This window comes from Apus apus, chromosome 3 (genome assembly GCF_020740795.1).
Source record: "Apus apus isolate bApuApu2 chromosome 3, bApuApu2.pri.cur, whole genome shotgun sequence".
Lineage (NCBI taxonomy): Eukaryota > Metazoa > Chordata > Aves > Apodiformes > Apodidae > Apus > Apus apus.
In genome coordinates, this window is record NC_067284.1 from 15,126,453 (window position 1) to 15,152,619 (window position 26,167).

General features: G+C 36.2%; 1 protein-coding gene across 1 annotated transcript; it reads right to left on the reverse strand.

Annotated features, from left to right (window-relative positions):
* Positions 1-520: 520 nt before the first annotated feature.
* TTK (TTK protein kinase) lies at positions 521-23,046 on the reverse strand. The gene is made up of 21 exons (XM_051615993.1): positions 22,902-23,046; positions 22,385-22,610; positions 17,895-18,001; positions 17,077-17,220; positions 15,925-16,033; positions 15,760-15,835; positions 15,577-15,677; positions 14,493-14,592; positions 13,843-13,966; positions 11,400-11,578; positions 11,142-11,275; positions 9,232-9,358; positions 8,049-8,141; positions 6,474-6,631; positions 6,231-6,382; positions 4,890-5,014; positions 4,494-4,574; positions 2,905-3,081; positions 2,111-2,201; positions 1,794-1,891; positions 521-610 (listed from the first exon to the last, which is right to left on the reverse strand). Exons 1-21 carry the CDS (start codon positions 23,044-23,046, stop codon positions 521-523), a joined length of 2,637 nt encoding a protein of 878 aa, XP_051471953.1.
* Positions 23,047-26,167: the final 3,121 nt, after the last annotated feature.

Here is a 26,167-nt window from a genome sequence, read left to right on the forward strand (position 1 = left end):
TCCATTTATCTACCAGCACTGTAACTGATCACTTAAGTAAACATATTGCTTATTCCCTTAGTTATGATCAAAACTGGCCATCAGAGGCATTTGTTGGCAAAGGACAGATCAGCATAATACTGAGTTCCTAGAAGAAACTTCCAAGAGATATTTGCATGTTTTTCATGCACACCAATAGGCATTTTAGGAATATTTTTGTTTTAGCTCAAGGGAGAGAAAAGAGCTTGAAGATTCTTATACAAGTTTCTGTACTCCAAATACTGTAGGTCTTTGTAAATAACAAAGACCATGATCTCCAACTAGCAATTTTCATTGTTCAATCCAAGCGTTATGCAAATAGTGAAACAGCCCACAGTTAAAAACATTCAATAAACTCTTTTTAATGATCTGCAAGCATTATCTGAAGACAAAGAACATTTTAAAATGCAAATTTTATGCTGAGTGTCCTTTTAAAAGCTAGCAGCACAAAATATTTTTCGAACAGACCAGACATCTCTGCTGCATCCTGAACAGTAGCACATCATTTTGTTGTCCATGACTTTTGACTCCCAAGTTTTGCAAACGCTGATACATCAAGGCTCTTACCACTGTTGCACTGTTCATATAAAGTCTGGAAGTTAATAAAAACACAGGTATTCAGGTGAACACAATTTTATCATGTGAAATTCCAACTATATAACAAGTGTTACCACTTGAAATAAGTCATCACATCCTGACATATTCCATACCCCATACTAAAACTTCTCTCTGAAATCAGAAGACAAAGATATACTTAAGGCAGCATAGTTGTACCAGTAGTAATACAATGTAGTGCCTACAGGAAAACACATACACTGCCTTAGCAGCGCGAACAAACTACAGAGCTTTACAAGCTGGTAAAGAACATGGGAATTAGCAAGATTTAAAATCAAGTTTACTCCATTAGTGGTCTCTGATGTGGAAACACCAGCAGGGTAGAGAGATATTTAAATCCTCAGGGTGAGGAAACATACGACATAGGAAAATCCGTGGCCACAAACATAACCACATCACAATATAGTTATAAGGATTGTCTTTTGTTCACCCCTGTAGTTACAAAATCAGGAATGACTAAGAGTAAGTGTAAATGAACTTCTTTATATGTACTCTATGCATACTGAATTTGCTTTCCTCCCTATGAAAGCAGCTTTGCATTCCATGTTACCATTACATATTTGACCACCATCACCTCTTTGGAGAGACAGGTGGAAGGAACCAATACAGTGAAGAGTTGCTAAGCTTCTCTTTCAGGCAGTAAACTGTGAGGCTGGAATCAACACCTCAACATCCAGGGCTAATTTACACATAGGAGGCACTAAGAGTTCAGCAGCTTCCAGGAAGTAAGGATAGTTGCAACCCAAAAGCACATTTGACAGACTGAGATAAATTTCTCAATGGTTCTTAATGATGGTTCTTAAATTAGAAGACTTACTACAGGTTTTGGGCAGCTTAAAAGCAAAGTAGAACACTGAGAACTGTGTTAGAGAGGAGACGCTGGGACAGTGGGGGATTTGGAAATAAATCAATACAGATACACTGGGAGGTGGAAAGGAAGGAAACAGCTAAAAATGAAGGTCATTATCATCCTTTCAACCCTTCCCATTCAGAAGGATGTGGAGACATTCTGCATGCTTGCAAACAAAAGCACTGCAATGTGAATGTTTTTCCAGCTGTGTTTACAGCTTTGATATATGTATCCTGTCAGCTTTCACTACTAATTATAACCTTTGTTTGCATTAACACCTAATACCACACAAAATAGAAAATTCACTTACCCTAGCAGCTCTAGAAATAGAGTTGGGAGAATTCAAGCCAACAAGCTGGCCAAGGATGCGTTTCATTTCCTCTGTTGTTCCTTTTGCATTTGGAACACCTGCAGTCAATTTATAATTATGCTAAAGTTGTACAGACCTACATATAAATTACAAGTGCAGTTTTGTAGGAAAAGTTGAACTAAAATACAGATAAGACACCAAATAAAATACATTTCTACACCAGCAAGTGGAAAGCATATATAGGAGTAAAATGTGTTGTTTTCTTAAATATAGTTGTAACTACTACTTAGTAAAAATGTATTTGAAAACAAATGTACCTGTTTGGCAGTTACTTTGAATTTGAACATAAGGATGTACCAGCAGCTCCGAAACAGATATTCTTTGTTTAGGATTTCTTATTAAACAGCGCTGCAAATGAAAGCAGAAAAGGAACAATGCTTTGCCTATAAATTAAGAATTTTCCTAAGAATTAACAGTGAGGATACTTAAGACTCTGTAGATGCATGTCAAATTCTGACTGTTAAACTACATACTCAGAAAGACTAAACTCAATTCGTAATAGATTAACCTCATTGCCTTCATTAGCAATTATCTTCAGAGTAAAGCTTGGTAACCTGTATTACTCAAGCAACAATGCTGGAAGAGGTGACCACACCCTTCTATTCTGAATGACACAAAATTACACCGAGATCTGAAAGTGAAGGAGATAAGTGTTTTTAGATTTCAGTTTGTTACCTGTTGAGCAAGACAATTAGGGGTCAAGTAAAAGCACAGGCCAAGACACAAAAGCAAGCAAATATGGAGGGCGAGGGAAAGGGATAGTGAGTACAAAAGCTACTATATTTTTTTTTGTTCAGTCAAAGGAATTAAGCCAGACTGCTTTAAGTATTTACTTGCTTATTTTCCACTGAGCTGAAAAGAAGCTATATGAAGCAGCTTTAGCTTCATTAAGCCTTCTTTTGGAATAAGGCCTGTTACTAGAGGCAGCAGTATTTATTTGTGGGGAAAAAAAAAGAAGTGTCTTAAGCACAAATCATTCAGTTTAAGAAAATATGCTTTAAATAAAGAAGCTGCCACTACTTGAATCAAAATTAATTTAAGGGACAGTTACCTTTAGCACATCTTGAAGATCCTTCTCAGCAATATCTGGAAATTCGATTTCATAAGTAGGATCAACAATAGCATGCAGTTTATTAATTGGATTTGTTATATGTTGAAATGGAGTCCTTCCATATGTCATACAGTACAAAATGCATCCCAATGACCACACGTCACTTTTGGGACTTATCTAATATAAAACCAAAAATATTAAGATTAGTCCTCACTTAAGGAAATGCCCCTTCAGGAAATTCATCATAATTGTACAGTCATTTCACCTCAAGAGTTTATCTCTTCTATATTGCATATATATTGCATCTTAGTAGCTATGACACAAAATCACCAAGATATCATGCTAAAGACAGCAATGTGGCTTCATTAAGTAATATGCTGTAAATTATCTTTGAAAATCAACTTACTTGAACAACTCGCAGAATAAAATTAAATGTAGTCCTTAACAAGTTGAACAACAGAATTCTAATTTTGTATTTATGAGTAAATAAAAATAAGAATACTAAATTCATTCAATTCAGAAACCACAGTCCTCAAAGTGGGTAGCCATAGGTCAGTTCCTCTGGCTTTAGAGGATTCAGATTTCAACCACCATACCTGGGCTGTTCCTAACAGGAGTTTCCCCATTATCTTATTAAGCTGAAGAACTTTAAGAAAAGCACCTAAGTCTGGGGGAATGAGAGAGGAGGGAGGTGGGAAAGAGGCACACGATGAGCCTTACTCCCAGCACAATGGCTAGATTTTGCTTAGATGAGCTGAAGTCCAGACAAGTCTGCACTTTGTATGCAGTTTTTAAAAATGTAAAGGTTTAAAAGTTTTAAGGTAAAAAAGTATCATGCTTAATCAAAGAAATCCACCTATAAAACATTCTATTCTGTGTTTAGAAAAACAATATTCTGTTTCACTACACAGTAATACTTCCATTCAACTATTAAAAAGTCACAAGCTTTACGTGATGCACATACCTATGAACATGGATTTTTTTTTAATACCACCTTTCCACAAAACTATGAACCCCTTAACTGAAGCTTGACTGCCAATGTGAAGTTCCTTTGCCTCACTTCTTGTTTAAGCAAACATACTAGCAATGGTTTATAACCAAAAGCAAGTTTTCTTCCTCTCAGAAAGAGATTGCTAAGCCAGATTTATTTCTGTAGAATGCTAAAATGCAGCTGTGTAGCAGCCAGCAGTACCATAAGAGCTCCACCAGCCTTTGGCAAACTGAAGATAATAGAATGAAGAAAGTGCATAAGCAGCACAAAAGGCAACCAAGAAGCAACTGGGAAATTATTCTCTCACTCGACTCCATGGAATATCCTTCCAGAAAAACTCCCTTAAAGCTCTAGCCTGGAGTGAATTGCCAGAGATGCACAGCATGGTGGAACCTTAACGTGCTCAAAAGACTTTTGTAACATTAGTCATCAATACATTAGTATGTAACTTTCAATCTCTACCCACCATCACCATGGCACAATGGATTTCCTCATGTTCTAGCTTGAGAGTAAGATTTTGAGAAAACTAAGTCTTCAGATACATGCCTGAATTACTTTATTAAGTTGAAGGGCATAGAAGAAAAAAAGATCATGTTACCTTAGATCGAGATTTCCCATTTTCTCCATAGGAAGACATATCTTTTATTGCTTCGGGAGGCATATAATTCATTGTGCCAACCTAGCCATAGAAATGTAAAAATACTCCTGTAAGTGAAGCATGCTCTAATTTAACTCACTTGATAAAATGGTATATTGTCTCAAAGCGCTGAAAAGCACCTTGAAATTTTGTTTCTGTTAGGGCTGAAGGCCATTGTTTTTCCTTTAAATTAAACCATCTAAAAATTCATACATATGAATATTTATATATACACATATAAAATTACTCAGTACAAAATTTCAACATTCACTGAAGTTACTACAGTAGTGAAGATAATCAGCAAGCATTATAGCACCTTACAGAAAAGTGAACATCAGTTTTCCTGAGGTATTTCACCTGAGAATCTTTAATGATGCTTGTCACATCTGGCTGCATTTGGTTTGCAATGCCAAAGTCAATTAGTTTTAACATTCCATCAACTATCAGAAAGTTTGCTGGTTTCAGATCACTGTGAATAATGCCTGTAAAATAGAGTTTAAAGTCAATCCAGGTTTAGTCAAGCCAAGTTACTACTGAAGTACAGAGGTTTTATTGTTCAACTCCTATAACTCTTGCACAAAGAGAAGCTTTACCTGGCCAAAGCCAAAATATTCTTTGAAAATTGTGTTTCTATTTCTTTTTAAATAATTAGGGCTTGCACGAGCTCATAGTTTGAATTGTTACTTATTCAAATCTGCAGGCACCCCAAAATAGGTCCAAGGGACCTGAGTTGCATAGTTTCTCTCAGACAGGCCCTCTAGCCATTTGTGCACATGTCACACTGAACTGCTGCTCTTCTGGATCATTCCAGTGTCCTATTCACTTCTGTAGCTTTCTCAAATAATTAAGCAGGTACATCAGACTAAGCAATATAATTATGTTTCCTGCTTCCTAATCTCAAAGGTACCATTCACTAAGGATTACATATTACTGACCTTTTGAAAAACCTACACATGATTTATTATGAATTTTCATTATCCATAAAATCAACCAACCCATCTCTGCAAAATTTTGCTTCAAGGACATATGTTGTATACGCAGCCTGTTTTAGTATATTTTGCTGTCTTCCTATGTTATTGAATGTTGTAGTGCTCTTGTGTTGTGAAGAGGTAATGCTCTCTGCTAAACGGACAGGTCTCTCCACATCTTTTTTTTCCTTAAATAAGCAAAGGATCCAAATCTGCTCTCTCCTTTATGTTATACAGCCAAACAGAATACAGATACACGCACTTCAATTAGATAAAGATGAAAGGAAGGCCTGAAGAACCATGAGAAAAAGCTGAAACACTATGTCAAAGTAAACAAGATAGAGCTGGATAAAAGCTGCCATTAACGTCAAAGCTTCTTTGGAGAGGATAAGTGGCTGACATTTGAGTCTAATGGAAAATAAGCAGTATTTGAGTATAAAATCTAGTCTAATACATGGAAGATTATTTTCTGGCTGTTGCAAAGAACTCAAAAGCATTATACAAAAGTGATACTTGGAGATCCCTGTGAGTTAGCAGAGTAAGTCTACCTCTGCATCTAAATTTACTCATCTTTTGTCTCACTGAAGATTTTTTCCCAGCACAGTAAATACCTATTTTTGAAGATCATTAGGCTTACCAAAACTAAGCAGTGCCACCTGCAAAACGTAAACACATTTATATTATCTCTGCCATATAACCTATACAAATACCTAGAATTACTTAAGAATACCATATTCATGAATTGTGTGAACAGCTTCCAGCATATTTTTCCAATAGCTCTTTCGTTCCAATGGATCGATGTTTTTTTTCTTTTTGAGCCAGCTATTGAGATCAATATTTCCACACTCCATTACCATATAGATATGATGATCAGTAATTTCACTAAAAAGAAACAAATGTACTTACATTAAAATTTAAGGTAACTTCTTTATACCAAAAAGTCACTGGTTTAATACAGTTAGTGTTTACTCACTAGCCATAAAGGCGGATGATCTTATCACTGTGTTGCTGCAGTTTACTCAAATGAGCAATTTCATTCTTATAGCTCTCAACGGTCTGTTGATCAGCTTCCTCTAGATTCACATATTTGACAGCATACAGCTGCTTCTTCTCATTCAGTACTTGAAACACCTGCAAAACAGTGGCAGTTAATAACTTCATTCAAAACTAATTCTGATTTACTATGGTTCTTCATCTCACCACAGACAAAATTTCAAAGAAAAAGTAGCTTTTCAAAAGGAAGAAGCAACACCAAACTACTTCTAAGATAAAGAATGCAAAAGAATCTTTCCCACTGCACATCCAGTTCATCACACCAAGATGATCTGGAGGCCAGACCATGTAATTTGGAGTTTAGAGAAGAGCTTGACAGAACCGAGTCTGTTGAGTCTTTAGATGAGAAGGCTACTGAGAATTTTATTGCTCTTTTCAACCATTTAAAGGACAGGTATGAAAAAGATAAACAACTCTTGAATCATCTAATTATGAGGCAACAACAACAAAATTCCAGTTAGGTATCAGGAGGCTGAGGAGGGACTTCATTGCTGTCTACAGCTTCCTGAGGAGGGGAAGCGAAGAGGGAGGTGCTGAACTCTTACCCCTGGAATTCTGTGACAGGCCATTTGGGAAAGGTTCAAAGCTGCATCAGGGCAGGTTTAGACTGGACATTAGGAAGCATTTATTTACTGAGAGGGTGATCAAACACTGCAACAGGCTTCCTAGCAAGGTATTTCAAGCTCCTATGACCCCAGCTGTCCTTATAAAAAGCAGCTCACTCATCACTTCAGTCACACACTCCACTTTTCACACAAACTACAGAAGACTTCAGTAATAAGGGATGGCCTGTCCACTTCAGGAACTTTCGATAAACCTTACAAGCCACACACTTCCCAACAATGTAATCACATTGCCCTAAACAATAGCCTCTCAAACGAAGTACTACTATAATACTGCAGCACATCTCTTATAACAAAGGAGCTGGTTTTATTAGGAATTTTAATACTCGCTCCACCACAGAAACTGTTATCTTTAAGAGCAGATACAATCTACCTTCAGGCCTTAAAGCAGAAACTAAAAAAAGAAGTGGGCTCACAACATTGCTTACTGATTTAACTGCTGGTTTTAGATGCTCATGAGAGCTCTGCGATCACTTTTTCCATAACTTGTCTGTAATTTCTGTTCAGTGTTCTGAACGTATTTGTTCAGAATTTGTTCACTGTTATTCTTTACCTCAACAACCCCCCCTTCCTCTAGCCACTGTTTTTTTACATCCTGTAATAATTGAAGAATCGTTTTCATAAGACATGAATTTGGTTGTTATTGCTGGGTATCTGGCAAATGCAATCTGTGCATTATGTTTCTTTTGCCTCCATGAGGGATAAAATCTAAGCAAAGCATTAAATCAAAATATTTTAGATTTTCTGGGTCACTCACACTTCATACATCAGTATTAGGCACTCCTTACTAGATTACTTCAATCTGTATGTTTACAATAAAATTAATACTGTGTAAATGATTGACTACCTAAAAAGACAAAAGAGCATCTTACCTTACTTGAGCCTCCACTGCCTATTTGCTTTAATATTGTATAAACTCTTCCTTTGATGGCAAGACATTCGTGTGAAGGTATAGAAGATGGAACCTGTGTACATAACAAAAAAGTTAAGAAAAATTACTATTGGTGTGCATGCAGGGGAACATGGTAGAGCTCTACTTTTTATCAAGTTCATATGCTTTAAATTGTGTTGGTCTTTCTGAACAAGGTCAATTGTGGTAAAGCTAAACTTTAAAGGTAAAGACCTCCATAGCACAAGTATTTGTATAATGATCACTTGGCATGTACCATCACTGAACTCTTTAATATAAAATATTACAATGCTCTTCACATTGGGAAATCAAGGACAGGGTGTTCTTTAATAAAAGTTTCTCAGATCATTACTCACACTTCTCTTTATAGATAATCTTGGAAACTAGACTAAGAGACTCTCACTCACAGCATTCAACTAATTTAGAGCTGTACTCAAATCACCTATTTTATTTGAAGCAATCTACTGGCTAGCAGAATTCAGTGCTGCAAGGCTAAACCAGCCTGTACTGCCCACAGCTGCTACACCAAGCTGTAGAAGAACCACAAATTTTAAATATTAATCCTACAGTAGGAAGCTTAAACCTATCCACCAATTCTATCTACAGGTAGGAAGATTCCTATCTGAATATGCAACTAAGGTAAACCATTTTTACATTATTTCAGGCCACTACAAATGCATCAAAATTTGTGAAATCAAACAAAATGGAGAAGGAATGTAATTCTTCAAACTTTTACCTCCCTCAGACTCTTAGGATTTCTAACACACATTACCTTCTCCTTCTGGTTACTCCAGTGCAGTGGGTAGTACCACTATAAAAGCAGAGCAGAACAAAAATAGTGACTCTAGTTCTGGTCTCTTTCATTAATTAGGATCTAAAAAGGCTTAGATTTGAGACTTAAAAAGCTTCAGGATTTTTACAAAACTTAACTGATTTTTCAAGGGCTGACTTACCTAAATTCACACATAATATGAAGAGTTCCTTGAAGAATAAGCAATAAAGACTGTTTTCCATTACTCATCCAGAAAGATGAACAACAATTTTAGATTAAAAATATATATGCATACACATATACATTTAACCTAAAGTAGTCTCCAATGAAAACACATACTGGAAAATTACAGAAGATAGCCTAAAATTGTTACCTGCAAGCCAACTTGATTTTGAAATGGAGTTGCTGGAGTATGTGGTAGAAAATATGGGAGCTGGCTGTAGGGAGTAGAAATTTGACATCCTGGTAGAAAGTTGTTCTTTACAACTGGCGTTCTGAAACTAAATGAAATTATGATTAATAGCTGCATTTAGTTGTTTATTAAAATATTATTCTAACAACAAAGTTCAAAACTTCAGTGCTTCTTGGAAGTTAAACCTTGTTGACTAGCAGAAGTCCTAGCTTCTGCTACATTCCATAATTAGCATTTAGATCACTTCAACTTCTGAACTTAGAAGTCTTTTAGAAGTACACTTAAACTATAACATACTTAGGAAATATTTCTTAAAACAGAAACTAATTAAATTCCCATCTTCAGATACTAGCTGGCACTCCCCACAAACAGGAAAATGAGAGGACCATGTAGCTAGGAGAGCTGACCTTAAGACAGCAAGATAGTTTGAGCCACAGTTCGTTTTCTTTAGCTTATTACTCTTTATTCAAAGTCTTTTTAGATGAAGAGAGACTTTTTAAAGTGAGCATACTGAGGCAAACAACTGCACAGCAATCATGAGAGGGTTTTTTATGAGAGCTTTAGCTATGGTGTGTATATGAGCAGGAAGATCATGTATTTAAGAAAAATAAATACTGTAAGAAATGTTTTGGTTTTTTATTTGTTCCCCAATGCAGCTACCATATATTTAGTTATATTACCAAATACGCTCCCCCCCCCCCCAGTATTTCACAGAATCATAGAATGGTTTGGGTTGGCAAAGGACTTTAAAGATCATCTAGTTCCAACTCTCCTGCCACAGGCAGGGAGGGCCACGTCCCACTAGACCAGGTTGCTCAAAGCCCCATCCAACCTGGCCTTCAACACCTCCAGGGATGGGGAATCCAGAACTTCTCTGGGCAACCTGTTCCAGTGTCTCACCACCCTCACAGCGAAGCTTCTTGCTGATGTCTAATCTAAATCTACCCTCTTCCAATTTAAAGCCATCAACCCATATCCAATAACTACATACTAATTACAGAATTTGATGCTAAGATCAAAACTGGAAATTTATATATCTAGGAGATTAAAATTAGAAAACTTTTAACCCTGTCAAAAACACTCAACTCTACACATTTGCTATGTGTACATGCACACATGTATTTGCTATATGCATATGCAAACTGTGTGCAATGAGAATTTTTTTTTAAATTTCTATATTATTAAAGTTTGAAAGAAGCAAGAACATGATCTGTTAAAGTACTACTTTTATCAAGTTCCAACATGAGATGCTGTGCTTCATTCACGACACATTCTAAATTCTACAGCTACAGAGCAAGAGATCCTACCAACAGGAACAGTGCTCAGTCATCATACAGCTTTGACCTGTATGATTCACACTAATGACTTAGGAAAATAGTAAGTAATCACAGAATTAGCAAGATTTATCCAGGTATGCACAGCAGGTTATGCCTAACTTAAGACTGCATGGATAAAAAAATGCTAGCATTTCCTAACTTGTGCTTGATTCTGCAAGCCTCTAGATTTAGAAAACCTACAGACAATTGCATCATGGGAAGCAGACTGATACAGTTATCAATCTATAAAAAGCCTGTTAGCCACAAAAAACAAGGCTTGTAAACAAGTGTCATGTAGCAGGAATCGGAGAAAAACGTACATGCCTTAATAAGAACATACTGATTTGACAGTGTACTTCCAATTGCTGAAAAGCTTACAGGGAAGACAAAAGTTCACTAAACACAACCTGAATCTTCAAGTCAGGCACCTGACATCAAGCTTTGGAATAATCCATACATCTTGTTTGTTATCTGAACAAAAAAGCTTAAGAAACCCTGTTACAAAATGAAGTCTTTTCAAAGACTGTGAATGAGCTGCTCAAAGAAGTGGCTTACCAGTCCATATAGTCATATGTGGTGCTTGGTGTTCCACAAACATGTGATGGATCACTTTTCTTAGAAATAGCATCTGGTGGTGACAAACCTCTTGAAACGGGATGACTAGACTGTTCAAGGCTTGATTGTTTTCCCTATAGAGGGCAAAGCAAGAAGTTACTCCATACAAGAAGCCACAACTAAGAATATAGAAATCCCTTTTCTAACACGTGAAAGCTGCTGCAGCTATAAAATCACTACGTAGTCCTGTTACTTTACCTCTGTATAGCAGCTTTTCTGCATCACCCCTTGGACTGGCCATTTTTTTCTGTCTTTTACACAATTCAGTTGCATCTGACCCAACTGCTGTCTACAGCTTTCACCAGAACTAGATTGTTGCTGTTGACTTTCCAGACTCCTTGGCTCTGGTATCTTCAGCTTCTGATGCTGGACTTTTTCTGAAAAAATCAGATCAGAAAGACTTGATATTTAGTACTTAACCACAGGAAGAGTTTTTGGCAGATTTATTTAACCTCATCTTCTATATAAGAATAAATTAATACAGTAAGCTTATTGGAATTGGGCATTAAAAGGCATTAATATTATCCTCAGAATTCATATTCTGTTCAGTGTAGTAGCATGGCAACTTAAAAATCTTAGGATACTACTAAGAGAACAAGATCATATTACTTACTGCAATATCTCAAGTTAGAAGTCAGTTGTCTGTGAAAATAGGCAGCCTACAATACAGTGTAATGACTGAAGCCAGAAGCATAAAGGACAAGGCATGTTCTCTCAGTTCCTCTTGAAGAGGTAATAGGACATTGAAGTGGTGGAAGACTGCAGAGCAGGCTGCAAATTGCACAGTCTAAGAGTGTCTCTTCACTTGCTTGCTTAGGTTTATTTTCAAATTACTAGAAAGCAGTATCCCATGCTAAGCAGAAGTAGAGTAACACTGAGCTACTACAACCAACATCTCATCTGCAAGCTTGAATGAAGCACAAATATGACCTGAAACCCAAACTGAAATTTTGCTGGGGGATTGAGGGGACACTGAAGCCATCACTCAGGGGAGACCTTACCGCTCTCTACAACTACCTGAAAGGAAGGTGTAGTGATGTGGGGGTAATGTGCCTCCCAAGTAAGAAGCAATAGAACAAGAGGAAGAGACTTCAAGTAGAGCCAAGGGAAGGATACTAGGAAAAAAAATTCTTCAACACAAAGTCTTATCAAGCATTGGAACAAGCTGCCCAGTGAAGTGGTTGATTCACCATCCCTGGAGGTGATGTGGCATTTAGGGACATTTTCTCCTATTTTATACAGCAGGATCAGAAATCAGAAAGCCTTCTAGGGAATTAAGATTTCTGATGAAGCACAGAGGTGGCAAGTAACTGCAAAAGATTAGTATTTGTATTCCATATTCCATTATGTTGGTGCTAAGTCATTGGTACTAACCTAAATTTTACCAGTCCTGAAATACTGTCTACAAAACCAAGTTCTTTATAATACTTCCCAGAAAGGCCACAATGTAAGGTGGTCTCATGGCACACCTTTTTCTACATCCTGAGGTGACTTTACACTATAGTCAAAATCCATGCATCGTATCAATATTGAAGTTGAGCTTAAGTTTTTTGGAATACACGAAAAATGTCTGTTTCTAAAATATGTTAAAAATAATACTCCAAAAGTATGTTAATAATGTGATAAAAATCTCAGCCATTCAAATGATAGTGAAACTTAAGATTTCTTTAAGAAATAGAATTTCTAAAAATCAGACAATCATTATGTGCTATATTTACACATAATTAAGGAACACAAGAAACAACATCATTAAGGCTGAAACACTGTTTATTTAAAGCAAGAGCATATACAGTAATCAAAAGTGTAACAGGGCAGATTCATTGGCACTGAAATTTAATAAGTCACTAAAAAGGACACATTCATTTAGTACAAGTGTCTTTCACACAAAGGATCCTTGTTGTAAGAGTTCATAAACTGGATTCCGCTCAGTATACAGAAAGAACAGTAAAAATCATTCGGGTTTTTTGCAGACATAAGAGAAAAGGGACAAATAATCTGCCCTTTGACAAAGTATTTTCATACTTTTAGGAAACCTTGTGAGAAAGTAACTGACATTAAAGAAACTTCCTTTATCCCAAGACTCACGTGTGTACATCTGCTGCAGTAACAGTAGCAAAATAGCAAACTACTACAAGTTTGAGTCTGTCTCACATCTAAACACACTACCTCTGAGGAACATTATAATCCTTGCTTTGAGTTTTTCTCAGCCAACATTCACTTTTTTTTCATAAACAAGCACTGTTATCTGCTACTCTGTCAACATTTTTCTAAACTCGGGCTGGCAGGTTTAAATCTGAAACCTTGCACTGTTGCTACTTCCATGCCTACCTATATCATTGCAAGAGCTAAGGACATGACAAATGAGCACTACACAGTGGCAGTTCACTTCAAGCCCAGTACTCCATGCTTTTTGACAATGTTGCAGTGGGCATTTTTGTGGGTTTTGATGGGCTTTGTTTTACTACTTTCACAGGTACTACTCAAAAGCCAAATTTTAACTACATGTTCATCAATTCCAAGCAGTCCAACTTTTCACTTTTTGAAGAATATGTAGCAGTTCAATTTTTTTAAGAATACAGAACAGCAAATTTTCAATGCTTTTTCTATTTCAAAAACACTAAAACATCACATCAATAGTTACCTTCTCTTCTCATTGCAAGACTTGTATCCATTTTGGTTTTGAGAGTTAGAGTCAAATCAGTAGCCATTTCTAAGCTGTTCTCATCCAATCTCTGCAACTGTAAAGAATTTCTTTCTTGTAAAGACTAAAATAAAACAAAGAGTATCTTAAAAAAAATCAAGGGAAACATCAAGCACAGTGTCCAAAAGACATGTCCTTATGATAATGAACAGCACACAACAAAGCAGATATACTTCAGAAAAGAGTGCAAGGTATGTAGACAAGTATTACCGATACTGTTTTTAAATCCATCACTCTGAATTTCAAGCATAGTTTCTATAAGAGACCCAAATGCTTTCTGTTCTTGTATTTTATTTTGGGGGATAGGGAGACAGGACATGGAAATGCAAAGCATAGCTCAAAATTAACCTCCCCACCTCCCTTTCTCCCATCAGATATATTGTTCAGAGAAAGCTCTTTCTTATTGCATAACAATTTTCAAATTTAAAAGCCACAATGAGCATTTCTATTCCCAACTGATTACTTAACATAAAGGAAAATTCGACCTTATTTTTTTCTTCAACTGAAACAAGTCTTAAAACTTTCCTTTCTAATACCACAGGACAGCCAGGTACAGTTCCTTATATTTATTTTTAAATTATTTCACTTACCAGTAAATCTCCCAGGTCATATGAATCACTCCCACTAGATTTTGGTTCTGATGGTGGAAAAGGGGCAACAAAAGCTTTACATTTGGAGCCAGATATTTGCCTATTGAAATAAGATCGTTAATTACATCACATGCCAACATACAATGTAAAAATTGCATTGTGACTCAGATGAAAAAGGCAATTGAATTAAGATTTTAGGCTACAAGTTTGAAACATACAGAAAAGCAGACCCACTCTGACAGCCAAATGAGAAGTTAAAAGAAATTCGTACGCCACCATCATCCTATGAAATTAGAGATCACTTAACTGGTTGTCTTCCATAGACAACAGTGATTACCTATGGCTAGGATCCTAAACCCCAGTGTGTTCCTAAGTAAATTTTTAATTACTTACAGAACAATACTATTGTGTGAAATACCTTATCCCACTACTTTCAGAGATACAGAATATTGGGCTTTAACTTCTAGATGAAAAGTACGCTGTTTTTACACTTTGCTTACCTATTTCTCCCCAAAGTTACCATTTCTGCATGAATTTAATCATACAGCAGTAAGAGGAACAAAATCAGTGTAACAGACTTCATCAGGGTGAGGAGTGTTCACCTGTTTACTTCCATTCTGTGCTACAGTCACGTAACATGTAGCAAACTACTTTGATTGGCAGACTCTGCCCCTCCTGAACAGTGAACTGCTTTCTTAATATAACCACTGTATGGATGATATTAAAAAGCAAGACAAAAATCTTTGGAAGTTACAAGACTGCCTTATGTATAATTTTAGACTCTGCAATACACAAGTGTAAAGTTATTTTGAACAAAATGTATTTTTGCCTTAGTCTCCATTTATTTTGAGTCTACTGATTAGCCAAAACATGAAATTGATCTCTGCATGCTCTCACACAAAGAATCTGAGTACTAAGATAGAAAGCAGCTTATTGCAATAACTACTGCTGTTATAAAAATTATTCACACATAGTCATTATATCAATTTCAACATTAACATCTGACATTTCCACCATCCAATAAAAACACTGTTGAAAAGGTGTAGTAAAATCTATTGTGGTGTAATAAACCAAGTATCTATACCTCTTCATAACACTAGCTGTAAGTGGGACATCAGTCTTCTTCACATCATCATCATCATCATCAGCTACTAGTGTAACAGGAACCCTCCCAAAGGGACAGGCCTAAAAATGAATTGAAAGTTATGAGATTTGTAAAGGAGAATTAGAGATTTAAGATTCTGAAGCAAAGTGTTACATGTTCTACCTGGTTAGATTTGCTTAGTGGTCTTAATGGGTTATGGTAATTAACTAGAGCATCAAGTTCCTGTGACTTCTCCTCCCTGAAGGCAAAGAAAAAAAAACACAACACTGTAGTGTTTGGTTTTGGTTTAAATTATTTTTTTAAGAAAATAAGAAATCAATCCATTACCCAAGAAAAAGCCTGGTAACAGTAGAAGAATTTTCACCAGAATCATTCCTTTTTATGCTTCTGTGATTTCCAACTATGCTCTGAAGTCCAGACTCTTGTGTACTTGACACTGTAGTAAATCAGAATTATTCAGGTAATACTGTAGACTGTATTTGTTTCAAAATATTAAAATGTTCTTTCATAATAAGTGCAATTTAAAAATTTACATTTGCAGTAATCTGGTATGAAGGACATATGGCACTATTTTCTACTCATCTAGGCATTTTATATAATTATGTAAGAAATGACAATTCAGACTAACACAGTCTTACAAATGTAAGAATCTTTCCAGGATAAGCACAAAATGGTCTGTAACAATTATTAAATATATTTGTTGTATGTTGTTTCACACAAAAGGTTGATTCAACAGGAACCATCCAAATCTCAAACCACATTCCTGAAGGCATACCTAATAAAATTAAACTAGAACTGTTTTGCATTAATGCTGTCCTTATACAAAGCTAAAATATAGAACTGTCAGAAACCACTCTTGGGCAAGCACTTAAATATTGAAGTCAAACCACATTTTTTGCTCATTTCTACTCCAAAGAAATTTACATCATGAAGTTTGCAAGAAATAACTATTCCCTTATGGAAGTTACATACCCAGCAATCAGTATCAATTACTTTTATGATATGGCCAAGCACTTCACTTTTTTACTGATAAATACATGAAGTTGAAATGGATCCTTTTTCCTAGATTTGACTTAAGTGAAATAACTGCCAGAACTTTACCAGTCTATCACAAGATACACCTCAAAGCTATCTGCATAGGTTATTCTGTATGTTTCAGTTCTAATTCCTCTTCACCACTAGTAGCTCTTATTTCACTTTCAGCTGTCTCTGTTGCAAAGTACAAATACCTAACAACAGTCAGAGGAACACTCTCTGCAGAATTAGAGAATCTGGCATCCTATGGCTCCTGCAAGCCACAGTCACTGCACTGAAGACGGAAACAAGTGTTGTAGGAATAAGCACAGATAAATATGACTTTATTAGACCATAGCAGATTATGAGTTTGTATCTAGAGGGAAAAAAACATTAGAAGAATTATTTTCAATCTAGAATTACAACATTATAAACTCAACCAACATGTTAAGAAGCTGTAGTTACCTGCAAAGTTCTCCTTCTCCTCATCTGAAAGCAACTGCTTTTTTTGTGAATGAAAGTTTTGAAGAGCAGTTTCTAACATTTCTAGTGGAATAGCAGAGCACTCCACAGCTTTCTGAAGGAGCTGCTTACACTTCTTCACATTTCCTGAGTAGTAAGGAACACAGTTAGAAAACAAGGAAATAAAAACTATTACACTGAGGCAACATGGTCTTTTTTTAAAGATGTGATTATATTCATGCTCTTTTATATTCACTTTGCATCATTCATTGAAGCCATTGCTCCTTAGGCACTTACTCTCTTAGATACCCACTTTAAGGATACTGTCTGGAATTAGTTACAAGTGAATCATGTAAGTCAAATTTTCACATGAAGTAGAGCACCAAGTCACAAAATATGCTTTATGAACTCACAGAACCATATTCTCAGTATTTTTTTAGTGTTACAGGAACTGTCAGGACATTCAACAGAAATTCTAAAATCCGTTTTTTCCTGTAGTATCACCAAAGAAAGACAACCTTCATGGACTTTCATTTAGATCTGACCAGACAAACTTTATTATGTTTCATTATAAAACATCTTTAATGCACTTAAAAAACAAAGTTAAAATTAGCTGTTGTTAAATCAAGCATCGCTACTCCAGAAAGCACTGCAGTTAGAAAAACAGGAGTAAGGAAGGATATTGTTCATTATTTTTACACATTACTAAATGACAAACAGAGATCGAAGAGAACTGGGGGGGCAGGGGGTGTTTTAATAAAACATACTGAAAGCAATACATTTACATATAAAAACCTTCACTTGACTTTTTTTCTACATACCTTGTGACAGCTCAAACTGTGCAAAAGCCACATGCACAAAAGCAAATTTCTTGCAGTTCAGTTTGGCCAGATGAAATTGGTCCCGTGCCTCCTCTGGATCTTGGAGACTGTAAAGACAGGGTATCAATAGTTACACAAGGTGAAGAGCCTGAGGAACAAGGAGTAAGTTCTATGTGCTGCATTATGGCAATCCATAACTGAGGTTTTTCCTCTTTTCTAGAGCCATTAGTAAAGCACAAATAAGCTAAGAGTCTTAAAAAGCTAATCATTAAAAGGTATCAAGCTGACCCTTTAAAAAAAAAAAAGGCAAAAAAACCAAGAAACAGGATGTGCTCAAACCTGTAGAGAAAGATTAAGGACTCATTCTTTATCACTGCTTGTATTAGTCCTTGAAATATGTAGACATTTTTCCTCGGAACATTCACTAACCTGTACAGAACACCTGCCTGTAGCCCTTCCAGGCTAAATGCTGACACTATACAGAGAAAAATCTCCAATTATCTAGATGCATCCACTCCTATATGAAGGAGGTTGCAAGGCAGGGGGAAAGGGAGGAGATTGCTTTAGAAACACCAAACACGGGAAAATGTATTAAGTCAGAAGAAATATTATATGCATTATTAGTTATATTCCACAGCAATATGGTCACAAAGTTTCCAATTCATTACACTAAAGCAATACTGAACTCCAAAATTTTGCCAGAGGTTATGAGCTTTTCTACATTGAAGAGCTTCTGCAACTGCACCCAAATTGTCAGATTCCTTTAGTAGAGATGTAGGTCACTGAAGGAAATTGTTTGTTGGTACCTCTATAATACCATACCTATAGAAAACTAGGACAAAAGAGCATTTACCCAGTAGCTACCTCTACCAGGGTTTCTATATGAGCACTGACTCGGATGTAGGGAATTGTATTTCCCCTATACTCCTAGGCAACACATTCTTACCAGGTAAATTTGGTAGCACAAGGTGGATTTGTTTTCTGCAGACACATCAGAAGCAGCGATGGGAAACGTGGTACACTTCAGAAATGCACAGACTGTGCCACAATGTCCAGACAAGATACCTCACATTTAGTACTTTCTTTACTACTTCTACATTTTAATCCTAGGTTTACATTCAGCCATACATTGCCAAGTAGGACAACTGAGATGCTTGCATATAGTACATCACCATTTAAATATTCAAGAGCATCTACAGCTAAAATAAATACATGTCAAGATAGAAAAGGCCCAAACCTATATCACTATGAAATAAATTAGCATTGTTTCAATTGACTCCTTCCCTCCTTTTATTATTAAAAAAATATTTTAATACTTAAATTCACGATCAAGAAATAATGGAATTTATTCAAAAATTCCACCCTGGTTCAACAGATAACAAGGATAGTACTCAAAATTGGGAATGGTGAAAGATTTATGACAATGGCTTAAAAAATAAGTACAGAAAAACACAACGTGGAAAGCTAAAGGGAATATATCTCCAGATGAATTATGTGGAATTAAGAATGATAAAAGTATCTATCATAGTTTAGACATGTTACTGGAATCCAGTAAGTTTAATAAACTCCGCTTTGATCATGCCAAGCAACAAGACAGGCACAGAATCTGCAGGCAAAGTCAGAGGAAAAAAAATTAAGCTGTAACGTGAATTACATTCACCTTCAAAAAGCCATGTTAAAAATGAAGTTCCTGTAGAAAGCAGAAATTACTTGGATAGCAATATACGAACAAGACTTAATGTTAGCAACAGGCCTCCAGTGGCACACACTTGGTGGCACTGTGCTACAGCCACAAGCAGTACATAAAAGCAGGCCTGGCATGGTTACTGTGCAATACAGATAGTCAATTACAGATAGCTGGCTATTCACCTTTGCCTATTTCAGAGTACATTCAAGGGTTCTTCAAACATCACTATCATAATAGGTCAAAAGGTTTTGGTATATTCAAACTGCAGCTAAAGATACCAGGACAAGACAGGTTCAGTGCCAAGAATGGAATAACGGAGCTTTGATCAGAAAACAGTTGAAGCCAACAGACACTAAAATCTCAAGCCATTGTCACCACCTCTGAACTTTAAGATGGTCTGACTTTTAGGCAGAACATTTGGGACAACAGCAAACAGAACTCTGCTGAAAAGCACATTCTCCTCCCACCAGAGGCGGTGTCATCAGAACACCTATTTATCAAAGTGTTACTTCACTTGCAATAGCTAAAAAAAAATCAGAAGCACTCCAATTCACAAGATAAGAGGATTTTCAGGAGCAGAAACAAAATAGACAGTACTAGAAAAACTGACAGCCAACAACAGGAACATTGCATATACCAAGAAGATTATGAGCAATGAGTAAAATACCAAGCACAAAAGATTTAAATAACCACTCACTGATTAACTTAACATTAATCTCCAAAAACTACAAACAGGCAACATCATTGTTGTTGTTTTTTAGGTCTGATCAGTCAAAAACAATTTCATGTTCTGGTGTGATTACACATGTAGCTCATAAACGTAATTTCATATAAGTAATTGACTTTATATTACATGCCACTCTGAATAAAACTGCGTTATCTTATAATGAATTATTAAAAACTGGCCAACCTCTGAAAATAACTTTCAAATGGGGTACCATCATTTAGGGAGATACACAGCAAAGTTCCATTCGGATTGATGCTATGTCAGAATTTGTTGGGTACATTTTTTAAGAGGGGTTTGGGAGTGGGTTGCTCAGCTTTTTAAAAAAAGAATCCTCATTACCAAGTCTGGCAAATAGCTTCGGTCATATGTTTCCTATTTAAAATATCAAGCAGAAGACAAAAAAAAAGCAGATTCAAACTACCCAGTGAGATAGGCAGATTCTACAGTAATCCTGGTAACCAAAGCTGTATTTTAGTAAAGCTATAGACAGTGCATTTTAATAACAAAACAAGATATGGACTACTCTGCCAAGAAGGTCCCTAAAGGCTGTAGTACTGAAGCAACTAAAGACATTTCAGTGGGACACTGCGACTAATACTGTTAATATATTCACTCATTCTAGCATTAGCAGGTGGTTCGGTCACGTTCAGTTTTGCTTTCTGCAACACAATACACAGAATACTGAACACAGTTCTAGTATCCATTTTAAAAGCATCCACCTTTAAAATCATATTTTAAAGATCAAGTGGAAAGAGACCCAAGAGTTTAAGTGATAAGGGTGGTATGAAATAATATTTCTTAACCTAAACTCCTACTGTAAGTAGTAAGATAACAGATGTGACTTAATAATAGCATTCAATCACCATCCTGGAAAAGAAATTCCAGAAAGTATGAGCTGGAAGCCTATGTAACCATTTCTGTTCTAAGGAAAAGCAACTAACCTTCCAAAAAAAAAAGTAATCTCTCAGTATCTTTAAAATACTGGTCATCTTTCTGGAAGATAACGGTCTAGTCCACTTAGAGAAGACCTTACCTCTTCAGGGTACTAGAGAATTCATAGCAGGTCATTATTCTCCTGATTGTTTCTCAACAGTAATTCAACAGACAAATTCCATTGTATGCTTTCAGTAAACACTGATGCTGCAAGATCCTTGCAAATGACAGTACCAAGAAGCAGACCATATAATTCTGCAAAATTAAGCTACCTGCCAAAGAGCTGAATGGGAGGACATACAAGAATTGGAAAAAGACCAGCTGCTATGTTCACTGGGAGACCATCTGCTCAGCTCTAATTGTTAGGGGCTGACGCAATGTTAAAACGTGGCTCTTCATCAAAATCTAAAAGTACATGGTATTTCAAGTGACAAAAAACTCCTTACCAAGAAAACCAAATTGTAACCCTGTGCCAAATCATGTCCAAAAATGTCTGAACAACGACACTGTTCAAATTTGGATTGAATAAAGCAACAAATCAAAACTAATTTCATAAGGATAAATGTATAGAATTATGTTTGGAGATGTTCTTCCTACCCTAAGGCAGCTATTTAATGTAGCTGGGATGCATCTTTCCAAAAAGAGAGAAAGCAGTCTAGACAAGGATGGTTTGACTGGATGGATTAGACAATAGCAAATCATCTGCCTGGCGGCCAAATCAGTTCTAGAAGTCCACAGGGAAATTAATCCTAATATACAACATGCACAGTTTAACACAGACTACAGTTATTCAAAGTTATACCAGATTTCACCCATGCAGCTTCTTTTAAGATGAAGGAAAAAAATTAGTCTCACGCTGTTTCCCCATGTAACTACACATAGAACCCAGAAAAAGTGTGTCTACATCTCTAGATCAAAAAACTCTGAAACATCATGTTTATTAGTGTATACAAAAAATGCCAGCACTGCAGACACAACAGATACACACTGATTAGCCAAAGCTGCTTAGTTTCAAGGAGTTGATATGAAAACACCCCTGCTCAAAATTCTAACTTACTGCAGAAAATACTAATGAAAACATACTACTTTTACAGAGTTCTGAATTATGAGTTCTTATATTGAAAACTGGAAATTTATACTTACGCTTTCAACTCAGCAAATCTCACAAGGATGCGAGCATAGCTCTCATCTTGACTGTGCTTTTCTGCAGGTAATGCAGTGACTGCTTGACTGTAACGACCAATTAGTCTATTCAGTAAGCTAACATCCATCTGAGGAATACCCTTTTTCTCGAGCCTAAGCAAAAAACATAGCCAATCTTCTGGATTATTTGTTGTCATCATTATTTGATTAACAGTTCCAGAGTTATCTGACAAAAAAAAGTAACAAAGAAGATTGGTTAAAACAGCAGCAAACATGAACAGAAGAACACACTTTTTGTAAGCTGTCATGTAAGATGACTGGTGGTTATTTTTTTTTTGTTAACACAAGATTACAGCAACATAGTTAACTAAAGAAACAAGGAGAGATTTAAATGTATTTTGTGGTCATTAACACTGAAGAATTACAAAACTTTAAATCCTTTCAGTTAATTGCCTTCACACTAAGTGTAGGACAAGATGATTTGCATAAGTGACAATATAGTAAGAAAAACACATACCTGTTGTATCAGTTGAGATTTTAGTATAGTTAAATTCATCTGTGACATTGTCTTCATTTCTGTATTTGTTTTTCAAGTCTCTAACTCTATTCATTATTGAAGCAATTTGGGACAATCGTCTTTCACTTGGTTCCTCCTCCTCCATCTGCAGACACAAGGTTAAAAACCAGTGAAGTTACTGAAGAACCCTGTTGTAGCTCACCTTAATTGGAATTACTACAGGAAAGCCTCTCATGTCTATTTTGCAAATTAATTGAGACTCAACCACATTACATAACATAAATACTCTATTAAGCCTTTGTCAATGTAGTTATACAAGTAAACTTCTTAGCAGAAGCCAATGTAGATAAGCAAAAGGAATGGGTATGTAACCAATCTGCTCAGATACTATTCCACGCTTCACAGTAGCTCTTTCCAGTAAGGTACCTCCAGATAAAATGGGGGGTGGAATATGTTGTCTGAACATCTATTAGTCTATTGCATTAAATCACATCCTGAATCCATAAAATAGGATGGCTAAGAGGCAGTCCTCCTAGCCATACACTCCTGCCACTTCTTCTGAATAAACAACAATGGAACAAGCATTTGTCAGACTTCAGGACAACCTGGCTCAGGGACTAAAGCCAAGAAAAAGCTACATAAAAAGGGGAAGAACTTCTATCTTTTTTCTTGATGTTTCTCCTTCTCTCTCAACTGTGTCACCATATAGACAAAAGAAAGGGAAGGCAGGAGAGACTTTCATTTGATGATACCTTGCATACGTCTCTCCATACATACACCTCCCTTAATAAACATTTTTCATAGGGAAAGAAAACCTGATACCATAAACTTCACATTTTAACAACACCAGCATTTTCCATCACAGATATAACTTACAGTAGAAATAAGTTTCAAGACATGAGATACTTACAACCCATCTTTTAGCATTATTTCCTCTCTAATGGGCATGATTTGTTATTTAATGTAATCCACATGTAGTTGAACAGTGAGATGTGCTCTGAAAAATCAGTTTTTGTTATGCCTCAATTTTATTATCCTTCTCTAAAGCAGCACTTAATTGAAATGTGGTGCACTGATTTATACCACTGAAATTCTAAACATTTTGAAATAGCTTCTTGTCCTAGTTCTCATTAAATTTTGCTGTTGGAAATTGTTACCACTTAGATGTCTATCCAAAAGGATTCATTCTAAGAGATTACACAAACCACTGAACACAGGTGAACCAGTAACAGATATGTAACAAATACTACATTGCTTGTAATAAATAATATTCAACTTTTGTATTAATTCCTGGCTGATACATCCGCTTTATTAAGGAATACAAGCCAACACAAACTAAAAACTGATTGGGAGGGCTAGCCAGGAGACACTAATCAGAAAATGAGGGAAGTTCACAGATGGAACACCAAAGGCACATCTGCACAGGGTTTCACAGCCTGTGTGCAGGCTGAGAAAACCCAAAATCAAACCTGTGTACCTTGTCAGCTGCTAAGAATTATCTCATGTCACGTAACAGGAGTAATTTTAGACTTAGAAAAGTAAATATTAGGAACATCATTAAGACAAAATTATGTATGTTGAACCTTCATATAGTTTCTCTATTCCGGAAGGGCAAACTCTTGTGCATATTTCCAAATAAAAGCCATATTACTTTTGCAAAGGATGTGACAGCACCACTGATGTGGGTGGCAGCTTACTGTTAAAAAAGACAGTTTTCTTTACTCAGAGGCATGTGGTGCAAACTTCTCTGTATGCCTACATTTGACTAACACCCTGCAAATTCATTCACTATAATTCAATCTGAAAACTAAGTTATGAAGCTTCATTGCAACTAAGACTGTCTCCAGGAGATTCCCCCCCATGATTGTTTAATGCTTTTAACAAGTGGCACATGTCCAATATACAGCAAGCAGCCAAAGTTCAAACTTACAACAAAAGCCAGGGGCTCACATTGTAACAGCTCCAGGACAAAAAGCCTCACAAAAAGAGAGATCCTCACAGGCTTAACCTCCCACAAAATTAGCCTTCCTCTTTGCAGACCCTGTTCTTTCATGAGTTGCTACCGTCAATTCAGAAAGAGGGAAAAGACCTAAAACCAGAAGTGTTCTGCACATACATACCCTTAGAGCCAACATGACCTATGATCCTGTTACCATCCTTCTGTCTAAAAGTTCAGCACACAATACTAAATCTAAAATCCAAGCTCTTTGTCACAGGTTACAGCACTTAGATTTCACCATGGGTAAGCAGAAAAGAATTCTCGTGATCCTTTGTTCAAATGGGTACTAACAAATACAAGTGACACATTTTTAAATTTCTAAAAGGATGTGGATTTAGAGGTTTAAATACTCCTTTAAGCAACTTACGCCAAATCCTTAATGCTGTATCAGTTTATTATGCACTGAAATATAATACGTGGATACAGAGATAAGAACCCTGGCAATCTGTAGCAGAACAACCATGCTAAAACAACTGAAGAAAAACTGAGGATTTATTTTTTGTCTACAACAAAATTTACCTTTTCACAAAACACACTGATCACACCTTTACCTATGTCAACCAGTGTTCCACACATCTAATTAATGGGAGAAATTTTAGGATTAAAAACTGTGGTGAATTAAGTGCATACCCAGGGGATTTGAATTCCAGATTATTGTGAAGTTGTGCCTAGAAACAAGGAAGGTAACGCGGTCCAGACATATTAAATTGGTGCAAAGAAAGACTAAGTTTATTTTTACAGTGAATTGTTGGTCTTTGTTGCCTTTGTACTCAGGTATAACATGTCAATGAAAAGTTGCTGGAAGACCCAAAGAGATTAGATCCATTTTAGATTAATTATTAATAGAGACGTAATCAAATGTGACGATGTAAGTTGATCATCTCTAATTCCACTATCTAAAAAGTGAACCTGGCATCACTTTCAGGAAGCCTCACCATTTTTAGAGCACTAGTTGTCACAAGTTTGCACTTCTTCAAAAGCAGCAGGCTCTCAACTTTTGCCAAGCAAAGCCCATAAAGCAGAGAGATTTTCATGTTTACAGAGCTTACTTATACAGCAGAAGTAGGCATATTCCGTGTTCCTCCTGCAATAGAAATAGCCCACTAAGAACATTAAGACTGCTCTGGTCTATATATAAGTGGTTTAGTAGGTTCAAAACAGGGTTTTTTTTGTGCAAACTCTTAAGATTTAGTCTGGCAAAAGCACCACGTACATTACCACTATCAAAAGGTCTTAGCATCACATTAACAAGTCTTGGAGACTGGTG